Source organism: Anopheles coustani, chromosome 3 (genome assembly GCF_943734705.1).
Source record: "Anopheles coustani chromosome 3, idAnoCousDA_361_x.2, whole genome shotgun sequence".
Lineage (NCBI taxonomy): Eukaryota > Metazoa > Arthropoda > Insecta > Diptera > Culicidae > Anopheles > Anopheles coustani.
This window is the reverse complement of record NC_071288.1, coordinates 20,687,829-20,701,365: the sequence shown is the minus strand read 5'-3', so window position 1 is coordinate 20,701,365 and position 13,537 is coordinate 20,687,829. Positions and strand designations below refer to the sequence as shown.

General features: G+C 45.7%; 1 protein-coding gene across 1 annotated transcript; it reads right to left on the bottom strand.

The window, feature by feature from the left end:
• Positions 1-3,918: 3,918 nt before the first annotated feature.
• LOC131272510 (uncharacterized) lies at positions 3,919-5,134 on the bottom strand. Its single transcript, XM_058274268.1, has 2 exons — positions 5,106-5,134; positions 3,919-5,032 (listed from the first exon to the last, which is right to left on the bottom strand). The coding sequence occupies exons 1-2, from the start codon at positions 5,132-5,134 to the stop codon at positions 3,919-3,921; spliced, it is 1,143 nt and encodes a 380-aa protein (XP_058130251.1).
• Between the last annotated feature and the right edge of the window lie 8,403 nt (positions 5,135-13,537).

The window sequence follows — 13,537 nt, the reverse complement described above, 5'->3', positions numbered from 1 at the left end:
TCGATCATGACAATCCCGATGCCGTAAAGGAAATGCTGGCTAATGATCTTCGCCGTCTGGACTTTGATCTAACTATTGTAAAGGGCAAAACGCATTATTGGAAGAACCGTGCCCCGAAGCCGACCATCATCACCGACGAGGCTAAAGAGAACAATGACCAAAAGAACCCCAAGAAGAAAGAAATTAAACTGTCCGCCCCTGGCAACACCATTCCGGAGTAATGGCGGGGTGAAGAGCTAGAGTCCCACACGCTTCCATCGTCCGAGGATCGAGGATTATTTAAACCACGTACGTTATTTGAGCAGTTAACCGTCAACCAGTTACAGTTTCCAGTCGGAGTTTCTTCCAACAATGGGAAGGAAACTGGGTAACAATGTTACCAGTGTCATTGGCGAATATTACATCTCGTCACGATCATCGAAACGTTCTCCAGTCGTGCCAAACACCAAACCACCCCCTATGTAACCAACCTAACCAGTTCATACATCCTAAGTGAGCATCCGGGAAAGTTATACATCAGCTAGCGTAACATATAAGTATTCGGGAACGTACATCTGCCATCAAGCCTCATCGGACATGGAGGTAGTGGGTCTCCTTCACAGCGATGCAGACGGACTTTCCTTTGTTTTTACCAAATACGACCACCCGTGAGAATCTGGAGCAACAAAAATTCAAAATCATTCGTCTTTCACGTATTATGAAATTCCATTATAAACGATAGTGAGATAGCACATCCATGTCGACCATTGGCGTCGTTATCGTTAGTAAGTAACGACTGAGCAAAGAGTGTGATCAGTAGTTTCCGTTTCTGGCATTCCTTTATTTTGGCAGCATTTTTACAAACACACCCCCGTGTTCAGCAGCCAGCATTCTCCCCAAGGGTAATTAGATATAACATTTCTCTCATTTTATTTCTAATGGTATAAGATAATTTTGAGCGCAGGACAAGCGCTTTTATATATAAGCTCGTAAACGTACGCCTTCGAGACAAGAGATTTATAAAATAAGCTTTTTTTTATAATTTTCGATAACCACAACACATGGTGAAAAACACTTAACACAGTATAACAATCTTTTTATAGAATAAAATAACTTTCCGAGTCCGACGGAAGCTCATTTGCGAAAAGTACTTAAAAAAAAAAATCAATATTAATGACTGAACCGAAAAAACAGTTTTTAAACCCGAATTCTACTATTGCACACATTTTTTTTCTTCCTAACGCACTCTTCATTACACTCTCTTGTCTCTGAAGCGTGTTTTATAGTAAGAAGCAAGAAGCTTTCATGCTTCATCATGACATACATCATCAACCTATGCATTTATAGCCTTTAAATGGAAGCGTTGCGACACAAGCCGCTACGTAAATTTACACTTTAAGACCTGGCAAATCGGCCAAAGTACAGATCAAATAATTCAGATGCCCTTTTGAGTGTAACAAAGGATTCGTCGCGACGAACATAGACGGACAGGGTCATAAAGTTGTTCCGGTCGGTAGGTCTTAGAATAAAGTGTCGCAAAGGGCATCCCGCGACGATCGTCATCTTACGCGCAGTCTTTCACTGCGATGCCACTGCCATCGGCATGACATTCGCCAGCACGAGCAAAGCCACCTACCACCTTTTGGGAGGGGGCGGAAAGCGATTCGAGATGCATCATTAATCATTCACTCGTTTTAAGCACCGAACACGAACAACCCACGAGCTACCCCCAGGTTGAGTTAGAATTTTCGTCAAGATGCTCAAATGCACCACACACTACCCGGAGCTATGTAGAGGAAAATGCGAACCAAGGGTGAAGATTTTCCACCTCTCTCGTAGAACACACACCCATACACGGGGCATCGTTGAAAGAAAGATTAATGTAGTAAACATTTGCCCAAAGATCGGTGGTAGGGACGAGATAGTCTACTGCCAAACCCACGAGAAAAACTGTTAATCGAAGTTAAAAGACTTGTTATATGGGTTTGGGATTACGCTATCAAACGATGGAAGGCTATCATAGCCTACGAAGGGCATTAGTTCGTAATCAATTTTTAATGAATGATTTTTAAGCCAACTTCTTCAACTAAAGTATCTTCAAGTATAAAGCACAGCATTTTTTTAAATAATCCAGAGTTTTTCTTAAAGTATCCTTAAACTTAAACCGTATCAGTAGTTTATAGATTTTAATCATGCCATAATTGGTTTAATGGTTCCCTAGCCAGATTTACTTGTTACGGGTACGCTCGTCGAGCTTAAGTTGACCCTTTTCATTGGAAAAAAAAATCTCAAAGTGCTAAACAATATAAGAGTTGATATACCAAACACGATCACCATAACATCAATCGACTGAACATGAAGGCAGGCTTAAAAATCAAACTTTTTTTCTTAATATCATATAATCAAAACCATTTCCTATGCTTCAATTTAAAAAAAAATACACCCACATTACATACACCCAAATTCCATCCATCATCTCAATGAATTCGTTTTGTAACACATGATAGAATGAAAAGTATTACAGCAAATTACGCTTAGCAGTTAATCGTCGGTATTTTATTTAAAAAACAACAAGAACTGAACAGTTTACAAGTTAAAGACGTTTGGAATTATCCCAGTAAAATTGTCCATTCCTGTAGAAACAAAGCTCAAATCAAAGTTAAACATTCATATAGTACAAACAAAGGGCAAATTATACCACATTGAAATTTGCGAAAACGAGAAACTAATAGTATTTTAGTAACTGGTACACAGTTGGAAAATCGAAAACACCATCAACCATCCTTTGGCGACGCATTGTATTGGGAAAAGCAATAAGAATAAATGTACGGGTGATAAAAATATAAAATATGTGTTTTGTTTAATTTCCATAGGATTGTGCCAAATGCATAATGCAGGTTAACTAAATCGTAATGCACGTTTCTAATTTACATCCAAAATTGAGGTTTGTCGAAAAATAAATACAAAATTACTTTCGACGATGTTGACCAGACCAACATAATGATGCTTCCATGCTGTTTTAGTAATAAGTCTAACGTTATGCTATAACAGTGATGAAATCTCTACCGAAATGGTGGCCACCGTGAAGATTGCATGCCGGTGAAGTTATGCTCTTGGAGTTATAATTTCTTATGACAAATTCAGATGGCCCGATCGAGTCGGGTAAGGTTCACGTTCCCGTGCAAACAGCATTAATTACCGTAAATGCAAAAAGGAACGGAGGAAGAAGGGTAGACCTACCGTTCCTCCCATCCGTCACCATGCCCGTTACACATTCCGACGGGGGGGTGTAGAGCAACAATAAACCCCTCTCGACGCGACCATTTACCCAACCCTCAGACCCGCGCACAGCAGTTTGGATCGGCGGCGCGCCAAATCGGAACGAAGCACAATTGGCCATAAAATAGCGATCATTTTTCTTTACCCGACGATGGTCACCGCATTTTCTCACCCGGCGTGCAAGTCCGAGCTTCTACACCTCCGCTTGGATTAACCTCGCGGAAAATGGACGGTACTGAATGATTGTTGCTTGCACAATCCATTCGTGGGGTTACATACCCTCGTGTGCCGTCCCGGGGTAGGAATGTCGGGTGGTCGGGAGAAGGGTGGTGCTTCGTGAGGCGTCGGTTTTCGCACGCCATTCAAAGGTCGATCGCGACAATGTCTTGGAAGTTCAGAATTTTCTTTTGGAAACAGTGGAACTGTCACAAGTGTAAGGCCACGTAGCAAGGGCACAGTGGTTGACGGAAGGGCGCAAAATAAAGGAAAACCTGCAACGACATCCGGCACACCGATGGAGGCAAAGAAGGTTGCACACGAGAAAAGAAACACTTGATGATGTGTGATCATGCGATCGTGAGGGTAAGTAAATCACTCGTCCTTAAACTCGTTCTCAAGCGGACTCGACTATTTATTCGCGAGTAATGGATCCGGTCCGGCTTAAAACGGATCCAGTGCACGGGCCGGACCAGCCACCAGATCAAACTGCTCCATCAGCGTCGTCAGGTTGGCGCGCAGCTGTTCAATGTCCATCCGCTGCTGCTGAATGGTGCGCTGCTGGAGGAAGATGCGCTCCTTGAGGTGGCGTATCTCTTGCCGCTCCCTGGCCGTCGGTACGAACTGCTCGACCTCGTTGTCGGGGTGGACTGCAGGATAGTGCATTCGACCCCGGTCACGTTGCTGTACGTCGTCGTCCATCGATAGCACGATCGAGTCGTCCACAGTGCACATCCGCCGGTCGATCAGATGCACCACGGACCGATTGACGAACGTCTGCAGCGCGCTCTGGTATGAGCGGCAGTCGAGTGCGTTCGCCGATGCGTCGAAGATACGCAACCGAGGAAACCGGTGCACCAGCGTTCCGCTGTCGAGCGTCGTAAGCAGGTTGTCCCGCACGCTAAGGTTGATCAGCTGCGGAAGGCGCCAGCGTTCGAGTGGAAGGCGCGCAATAAAGTTCCCCCCGAGATCGAGATGCGTGAGGGCCGGTAGCCATACGATCGCTTGCGCCGATGAACCGAGCGTCTTGATGTGGTTCCCGCACAGTATCAGCTGCCGAAGGTTGGGCATCGTAGCGAAGGTATCCAGTGGGACGTCCTCGATCAGATTATCGCACAGGTTCAGCTCGAGCAACTGCGTCAGATGATCGAAATGTGCGATCGTACGTAGTTTGTTCATCTGGAGGCGCAGATAGCGCAGGATGTAACGTGCCCTCGGATCAATCTCTACCGTGCGGAGATCATTGTCGCGCAGGTACAGCTGGTCCACGGTGCTGGGCATCGTGAGGTGCCGGATGCGGGTACCGCGGGCAAACATTCGCAGCACGCCAGCCTTGAACAGCTGATTGTTGAGCGTGTGCGAGAAGTTACCGATCGTGCCGTAGATGAAGCCAAGCTGGCGCACCCGCGGGAACACACTCGCCTGCACGTCCCCATCCATCTGGATCGTGACGTTGTGCAGCTGGCACCAGGATTGAAAGTAGTTGTCGCAACTGTACTGGCGCACCAGGGCGGCCATTATGCTGCAGCGTGTCAGCGAGGCTGCGAGTACGTAGGCACTACAACGAAATGGATAGGTGTCAAAGCAAGGACTTTAAAAAGCGCTAACTTCTGATAAGCACTAAAACCTACACAAGAAACACCGGGAAACCAGGAACCATCGCGACTGCTCAGGTAGTCTGGTACACCAGGAATACACAGGGATACGATCCACTTTCGACGGGCGAGTACTTCACACAACCACGCTGTCAGCTTGCGCACTGATAATCGTCTATCGAATTCCACGCCATCACCTCCAACACATGGTTTGTGGAGTTGCCGTTTATAGCACGAGAAACTCCGCACTTCCGGAACGTAGCGGGCTAGAGCTCATCAGTGGCATCACCAGGTAAGGGTCATGGACGATCAAAAACACAAACGCAGAAGCACACACATAGATAAGATATTCTCAATTATGGCTTGATGCCCGCTAGAGTCACCCGCAAACGGAATCAGAATGTATACGGAGGACTTACGGTCTATTAGTAACTTGGAACCGTGTCTTACCGTACCGTGGCGATCATGCCTCTAGACGTGATCTGGAACTCGAGCCCACCAAATCTCTAATGCCGCACTCGAAGCAGTGCCCCCACCATCAAATCGTATTCACGAGATTCAATCCCTATAACCAAGTCGCCGAGAGTTCGCCAAATCCGAGAACTGGAGCGGAGTGGAGTTCGGTTTGTTTGCTGCCATTTCCACCGTAACCGCAAGGGGTCGATTGTTCGGAGCGGTCGGAGGAAGGGGACTCCTGAGAGCGAACGGCAGACGCGCCTTCACCGTCGGTTTAGTTCGGAGAGTTCGTGAGGTTGGCCACGGAACGGGTGAATGCCAGAGGCACGCGACGATCACGATTTGTTGCCATAAACACAAGCGCGTTCGAGCGCTGGCAACCCCGACCCGAAAGGTCTCGCGCGGGGTGGTTGTGGTGCCCTGTTGGGCTTCAGAAGTATTTTTTTTATGCACAACCTTCGAAAGCTGTCGAAGAGTGTGTTACCTTCGGTATGGAGTTCGCAAGCAAACTGATGTAAGTCACTATTGACGGCGTTTGTTCGACTGTTGTTGTTCTGAATTCCGCCTGGTGTTTAACACCGCGCCGAAGAGTTTGGACGTAGCGCAAGTCAATTTAACTATAGCGTAGCTTGAGTTGTTGACGGTTGCATTCAAACGATGGAAGCAGGAATTTGCGCCCCAGCCCCCCAACCCTCGGATAGAGATGATTGCGGTGTTACAGGTTTCCCATTTTCCCAACCTCGCCCGGGGTAGCATAATTGTTGGTTTATTTGTTTGCAAAATATTCGGGCGCAGATGACTGATAGCGCTTTTCCCAGACAATCTGTTGGGCAATCTATTATATCACAGATAACTTCTCAAATAGATTGGTACCACAATAACCTTTTCTTTTTGATAAAAAATATACAAATCAAGTGTGATATGAAGTCGTAGATAATAAAGCCGTACAATAAAAACTGCAACAAACTTTTTTTCGCTATTGCGCAATACTTGGAGTGTGGTGCAAATTATAGAACGACTAAAAAACAAATTATAAAATGCTGTATTGGAAGGAAAGAAATGATAAGGTAATGTGAGGCAAAATGACACCCTTAAGCGCCAAACATGAATTTCTCGTGGAACATTTATGAAAACTATACAAAATTTTCACTGATCTATTCTCTACCCTCTCTCCTATAACCAAAACGATAATAAAAACAACATCGAATCTCTTAAATTGTAATCAAAACGAAGGTTTTTCATACCCTCTCACAGAAGACATGGGCGTTAATAATTATTTAATTGAAGCAGTTCTTTGCTATACTTGAAATAGTAATGTGTTTTATTGCAATAAATTTTACTTCATATATTTCAACATGAATTATCTAAAACTAATCATTTAGGAATGCAAATGCAAAACACGCGCGACCATAAGTTTATTTAGTTGAGGTAGTGCCATAATGATTGTGCTTTGTCTAACATTGACAGAAGCGCATTCTACCCCGCATAACCCGGTGCATATTGCCCCAGTGTAAGGGGTTGTTTTAATTTTCATCTCCACAGTCAACATGTTCATCCAATTATGTTCAGTATTCGTTAAGTAATGGTATTGAGGTACTCTTGATGCCTTGATTAAAATATTGTATTCATTGCATTTTGACACTTGTTAAAACTAAATCGATCGTAGGGAAATGACTTACATGATTTCGGGCATAATTTACTTTATCCTGTTATCTCTGTTAAATCTTATTGTAAAGCCATTAAATTCACTTCATAACTTGATTTTGTGTAAAATGGGTTAATTCAGTTAAAAAAGTGTCGGTGTATTTGACCCCACCGGGGCATTTTGTCACACCTTCCCTTACGATGTCAGACAGCCAATAGGACCACGTTGAAGAAGCGTTTCTTACAATAATAGTGTCAGTGAGACTGGCGCAAACTGTAAATTAACAGGAAAAGGAAAATGAGCCATGAATTGTTCCAACAGAAATAGGAAATAACGAGCGCCAATAACTCACTTTCCGCCGTGAAACATGAGTACCTCACAGAGAAGATATATAAAAAATCCCGCCGCCACCACCACCAGCCACGGGAACATTCCGGGGCGCGCGTCCTCCTGTCGTTGGGCGGTAAAATTGCCGAACAAGACAAAATATGTTTCCCGCGGGAACACGACGCGTTGCGCAAAACACGGTAAGTGGCCCATTTGTAATACGCCTGACTGACGGACTGACTGACTGAGCGCGGTGCCCCCCCCCAGGGAACGACCGTTGGGTTTGGGGTATATGTGTCATTAAGTCACACATTTCAAGTTTCCCTAAAAATTTCACCCCCGGGTGGAAATGGGCGGAAAATTAAAAACTGACACACCAAAACCCGAAGCAGCGCGCCGTGGCCAGAAAAGCAGCATCATTACGGGAAGGATCTTCGCATCACAACATTGTTGGCGAAGAATGTTCCAACGGGTTTTGCAGGCCGGATGTTTGGGTCAGCAGTGGTTTTTTTTCACTTTGACTGCCGTTAGTTTCCGCGGAGGAAATATTGGCAAAAGTTACCAAAAAAAAAAAAATTGTAACAGGAAGGCGGTAAGCGAATCTCATATTTCTTTCGATGTAAGTTTGCAACCCAGCTGAAGGCAGATCACACCCCGGTGGCCCGTGCAGCGAATGATTGATGGACTCCGGGGCAGCATTTCGTGTAGGTTTGGTCCGGTGGTTCCCGATCCTACAGCTTCCAAACACACCGCCCCCGGCGGGGGCGACGAAAGGAGGGGACCTTAGATCCTGGTTTTTCATTTCTTCTCACCGTAGATTACTTTCTTGCACACAGCAGAGCTCCGGTGTCCATCTTCCCGGGAACACACACGTATGGCTAATTATAGGCTGGACGGCGGCGGCGGCGGCGGGTTGGAAACACGATCAGGTGCGCTGATGCACGAGGGTCGAGGGTGTTTGTACGGGCGTTCCCGGAGGTGTTTCGGGACACGTACGCGATACCTAAGGTTGCGCCCCCGCGCGCAAACCGTGTCCGAGCGAGAACAAGCGAACCGACATGTGAACTTAATTAACAAAACGGGGTCAGAGGGATCGGGGCCGAAGGGTAGGGTGGGGTGTGGCCGTCAGGAGGTGGCGGTAGTGAATACACGGTGGAATGCCGTGTCTAACTTTTTTTTTCCCCTGGTGACAGGACACAACACCCTAGAGGATCGTGATGCGGAAAACAGGTGTCCAAAGGGAACTTCTTTCGATCTGGTTCGAAACATTTTCCGGGTTTGTACCAGGCCATCGCCCGGGAATGCTTGTTCGAGCACTTCCAGTGGCCAGACGTGAGGACCAGAAACATTTTACAATCATTTCGACATTTGTTGAAATCAGTATCAGTTTGCCACCAATGACAGACGGCGGTCATCGGCGGACGGAAAATGATCATACGCAATGCAATTTTGAGAAGGTGCAATCAATCTGACGTCTGTATGTGTGGCCATTCGTAGAAAAATGCCCTTTCGACAACGCGTGGCAGATCGGGGATGCCATCGCTTTTCAGGAATGTCGTCGAGAGGTTCTTGTCGTGCGTTCAAGTCCGTCCGCTGGCAATCACAGTATCGGGCGTTTCTCGGTCCGGTTCGGCCAAGATGCTTCCCAGGAGGAGGACCGCGACAGTTTCGGTTGAAGCAATTTTAGAGCATCAGAAGAAAACATGACATGATCGCTACAGCACATCGATTTTCCACTAATGAGCGCTCGCGCAAACGAGCAATGCACTGGTGCGCGCCGGGGAGGAAAAAAATGTATGAAAATGGTCTACAAGAGACAAAAAAAAACCCCACGCTGTTCATCATTACAGTCACCGGTGGTTGTTGATGTGGCATGCATTTTTTCGTTAATTTGTACCACACCATATACCCAAGTATTTCACTCCCACAACCCCTCCCCAGTTTAATATAGGTGGTCTAAGGAACCAACCAAGGATTTTTCTTTTTCGTTTCCCTTTGCTACACCAACGCTGGAGTGTGGGCATCGTGTTTTTCATCGATAATTTGCGACTGCTTCACCGTGCCTACCGCTGCCGCATTAAGACGTTACCGTAAGTACCCGGGGGTTTCGCGTGGGTTAGTGAGAATTTTATAAATTTATTTCACTTCAATCAACGACGACGACGACGACGACGACGACGAGGGAAATAACCCGGACACCCCCCGTTTGCTCGCAATGAAGCTGTATCCGCCGTGCTTGTTAGCTTGCGTCGGGTAATGGGAAATTTTTGAATATTTGTTTTTATTTGCCTCACGTTGGAGACATTAAAAACATTAGGGAAATGCAAGCTTCATTTAGGACACACTGTGAAGCTGTTGCGATCGTAACGATATCAGTTAAGTGACCGTGTGTTGAAGTAGAGTTGACGTGGTTACTGACCTTCGTTTTCATGGAGCGATATTTTATCTAAGTTTAGTTTTGTGTGGCTAAGAACTAACGAATCCAAAAACAAATAGATTAACTTTCATCGGCGACGTAAAAAAAGAAAACTTTGGAAGAAAATATGGTGAAGTGTATTTTGTTAAAATATTATACTAGCTTACTACTTAAAACATATTTCGGAAAAACAGCCTTGCCACAGTTAGAAGGATTTTTAAACAAAGTCTTCTTCCGCGGTCAACTTTACAAAATAAAAATAGAAAGTATTTATAGTCCATTCAAACTATTGGAATAGATCCTGCATATACGGTTTTGTCTTAGCAGTGTTGGGTCTAATGTTGATATTCAAGTGGTGCATCTTCTTTTGTGATCCTCAGGCATAATGTAATATGTGTCCTACCCATGTCCAAGACACCATGTCCTATTCCTTTTGACATCGTTCCTCACGCCGTAAGCCTCGAGAAAAAAGAGTAACAGCCTTAACCTTTCCTTCTCGCTGATTGCCAGTCACAATATGACCTTCTTTGGGAACTTAGTATGGTAGATAGATTTTACATACATCGCAAAATAATTACTTTAAAAGGACTGTAAAGTACTGAAGTGTTTACCAGTGATTGCCATCGAGCGTGAAATATGTTACAACATCCATCATGATGATCCATCGACGATCACTAGATCGTGCTATTCAGAAAATATGTTTTTAACAGAGCTCTGAGCCGTTCGTTTTTGGGTTGCTGGCCTTGATCGATGTTTCCTCATAATAATACTCCTTTTAATTCCGTTATTCTCAACTATGGGGCCAGTTGAAGCGAACTTGTGGCACAAAGAACGGAGCCATTTTCTTTTCTGTATTTCGCATTGTGTTACGTTGCTTTTCGAAATGGTTTACTGTTTTCTTCGAATAGATCAATTTTCATATCATTTTCTTAAGTGCAATAACTACCTCGTATTTTTAGAGTATGACCTAAGCAACCAATGAGTGATTTCGTACCTCAGCTAATGCACAAACAACATGCGTCAGCTGCATCTTCCGGCGATAGACACATTTTATTTAGCTGGTGCATCACACGTTTGTTAAAAGCCCAACCTAGCCAGGGATGAAGTGCAAATGCTTTCTTAATCTCCCGATAGAGATTTCAGGCCCAATTGCCGTTAAAAAGAATGATCACATATTTAATCATTTTATTTTTCATTCGTTCTTTTTGAACAGTGACCATCCGTTTTGTGCGCTTTTATTTCTTGCTGTGGTTACTTGATTTCTCGTCCGCCCATGACAATTTGACACGCCCGAAAGAAATGTCATAAAGAAAGGAGGCCGCTTTCTTTGGCCTCCCAGAGTGTCATCCACCCCTTTCCATCGGATCGACGAAGATCAACCAAACATTTTTCACCACCACAGGGATTCCACGGGGTCGCGGAGAATACAAGGCGCAGTGTGTGGGAGAAGCACCGGGCACAAAACGTCGAGAATGAAAACAAGAATGTTTGAGCGACCGCGCGGCGAAAACAACGCACGATTAATCAATTCTGCTCAGCAGCGCACCAGCGGTAACATCATCATCATCATCCGGCCAATGTGACAAGGTCGAGGAAAATGAGATTTCCTTACCCGTTCAACTTTCGCCTGCCGCACGCACGCGGTGAGGGCCTCGTTGTTTCGCGGGAAATGTAAAAATTTCCCAACAAAACCCAAACCTCATCGAAGCAGCCGCGGGAGGAAAATCCCAGTACAAAGATTGATGCAACCGCTAATGAAGGGCGAAGAAGCGATAATAAAAAGATCATTGCCGAAAGGTGGTAACGTTCTCTTTGTGTGTTTGTGTTTGGTTGATCTTTATGGTCGCCAATTTTACCGAGATCCACTAGATTTTCCCCATCACCTGATATTACCGTGCTGTCCGTCGGGGGACGTTAACGTACCCACAGCTTGACAGCGTTCCGCCCGCGTATTCAACGAACATTTTCCGCCAATCCTCGGCACAGCAGTGTAGGATGATGGGTCGGCGCGTCGAAATCGTTGTATTCTTTTTTTTTATGTCCGTACGAACACGTACGCGAACCGAGAACACAGACGCGCAGCAACATCTCTCGCGGGGCGGGAAAATTTTCCGGCGCGAACCCGAACCGATCTCCGATTTGGTTTCGGTGGGAAAATCTTCCCTCCGGCGATGGTGACGACGCTCAGTCGTGGTTGTGGGTCGTGTCGAAGAAGATCATCCCGGGCGTCCGTGTCGTAGAATATCGGGATTCCTTTCGCATTTCCCAGTGTGATCGACGGAGTCCGAGTGTAATGTGTTTCCGCTGAACTAATAAAGTTCAATGTGTTGCAAATATAAAAAGTTTTAATTGAATTATATCTTGTAGACATTAACTGCGGCATAGCTTCAGTGGTTATCGTTGGTGTATCTAAGTGATCAAGCGTGGAAAGCGTCTCAAACGATTAGGTGTCGAAAGTATCGAGAGTGCCAACGAATAAATCTTTTCATCGCTCCAGAAGATTCCTTGAGGGCCCCCTAGACTTTATTGTCCCAAGATAATATTGTCAATTACGCGGTGATAGGTTATCAATATTTAATCACATCGGTCGTCTGACACTAGTGCTGGTAGAGACGATCGAAACCTCCTAATGAATGCTGCACATTGTGGGAGTTCTCACCACCGTTAAACCAACATCTGACGATAGCGGAGGTACCAGAGCCGTACGCGAGATAATGGCACGAGGATGTTGATAATGATGATGGCCACGAATACTCTCCGACGCTATGTGCTACACCAATCTATCACCTGGCATCGCTGATGTCTGGCGGTTGGGAATCTGTTGAACGTCTCATCACCATTCAATTGAAGGTGACGACGACACCTGACCGGATCGGGTGCGAGTTGTTCCAGCCAGTCCGGGTGCTGCCGTGACAGTCAGTACTGTGCTCCATTCGGGAGTCTGGAGTAAGGTTCCAGTTGAAGTTGTGTCTCTAGGCTGTGATAGTGAAGTACTGGAATATCTGAAGAGTTCCTCGCGATCGTTAGGAGGATAGAACGGTTCCATACCATCAACTGGTACGGATCATCTGTTCGATTCTATAGTGTTCGTTTACGTCTACACTTGTGAACCTGTGCTCACAGTCCCTGTGTAGTGTCGGTCGGAAACTCTCACGCATTTCTTTTTCCCTCGGTCGGTGTGTTGTGCATAATTATTTCCGTTCCGTTTCGAAAGGTGTCACCACGGTTGAAAATAAGCTAGTAGCGTCGTGACACACTTACCGGAGACCCATCAGCACGCTTCCATTCACGAGTCCGAGAGGGTGTAGCTAGTGGCAAAGGGAGTTTTCCTTCTGGTTCCACCATCACCGCGAGTTTTCCTTTCGGAAATTGTGTGCGTCCGTACCATTTCGGTTGGAGTTTTATTTCGAGGGGAACCCGCTAGTGTGTATCGGTACGAAACATCAACATTATTGGTTCCGGAAACGAGGAGGAACACCGCCGTTGAAATTCTTTCCACCACACACATCCGCTCATCCAAGTGAACATACATCCCCTACAAGTTTCTAGTCCCATCCGCCTAGAGGTGGGGTGGTCCCGAACTACCTATCGGCGTTCGTTGCTTTCATCGGCAATCATCTTACG

What these genes read in the sequence shown, in the direction of transcription:
- LOC131272510 (XM_058274268.1), bottom strand. Translation starts at nt 5,134, where the DNA reads ATGGTTCCTGGTTTCCCGGTGTTTCTTGT. An exon ending in GGTTTCCCGGTGTTTCTTGT is followed by an intron (nt 5,033 to 5,105) that starts GTAGGTTTTAGT and finishes ATTTCGTTGTAG; the next exon opens with TGCCTACGTACTCGCAGCCT.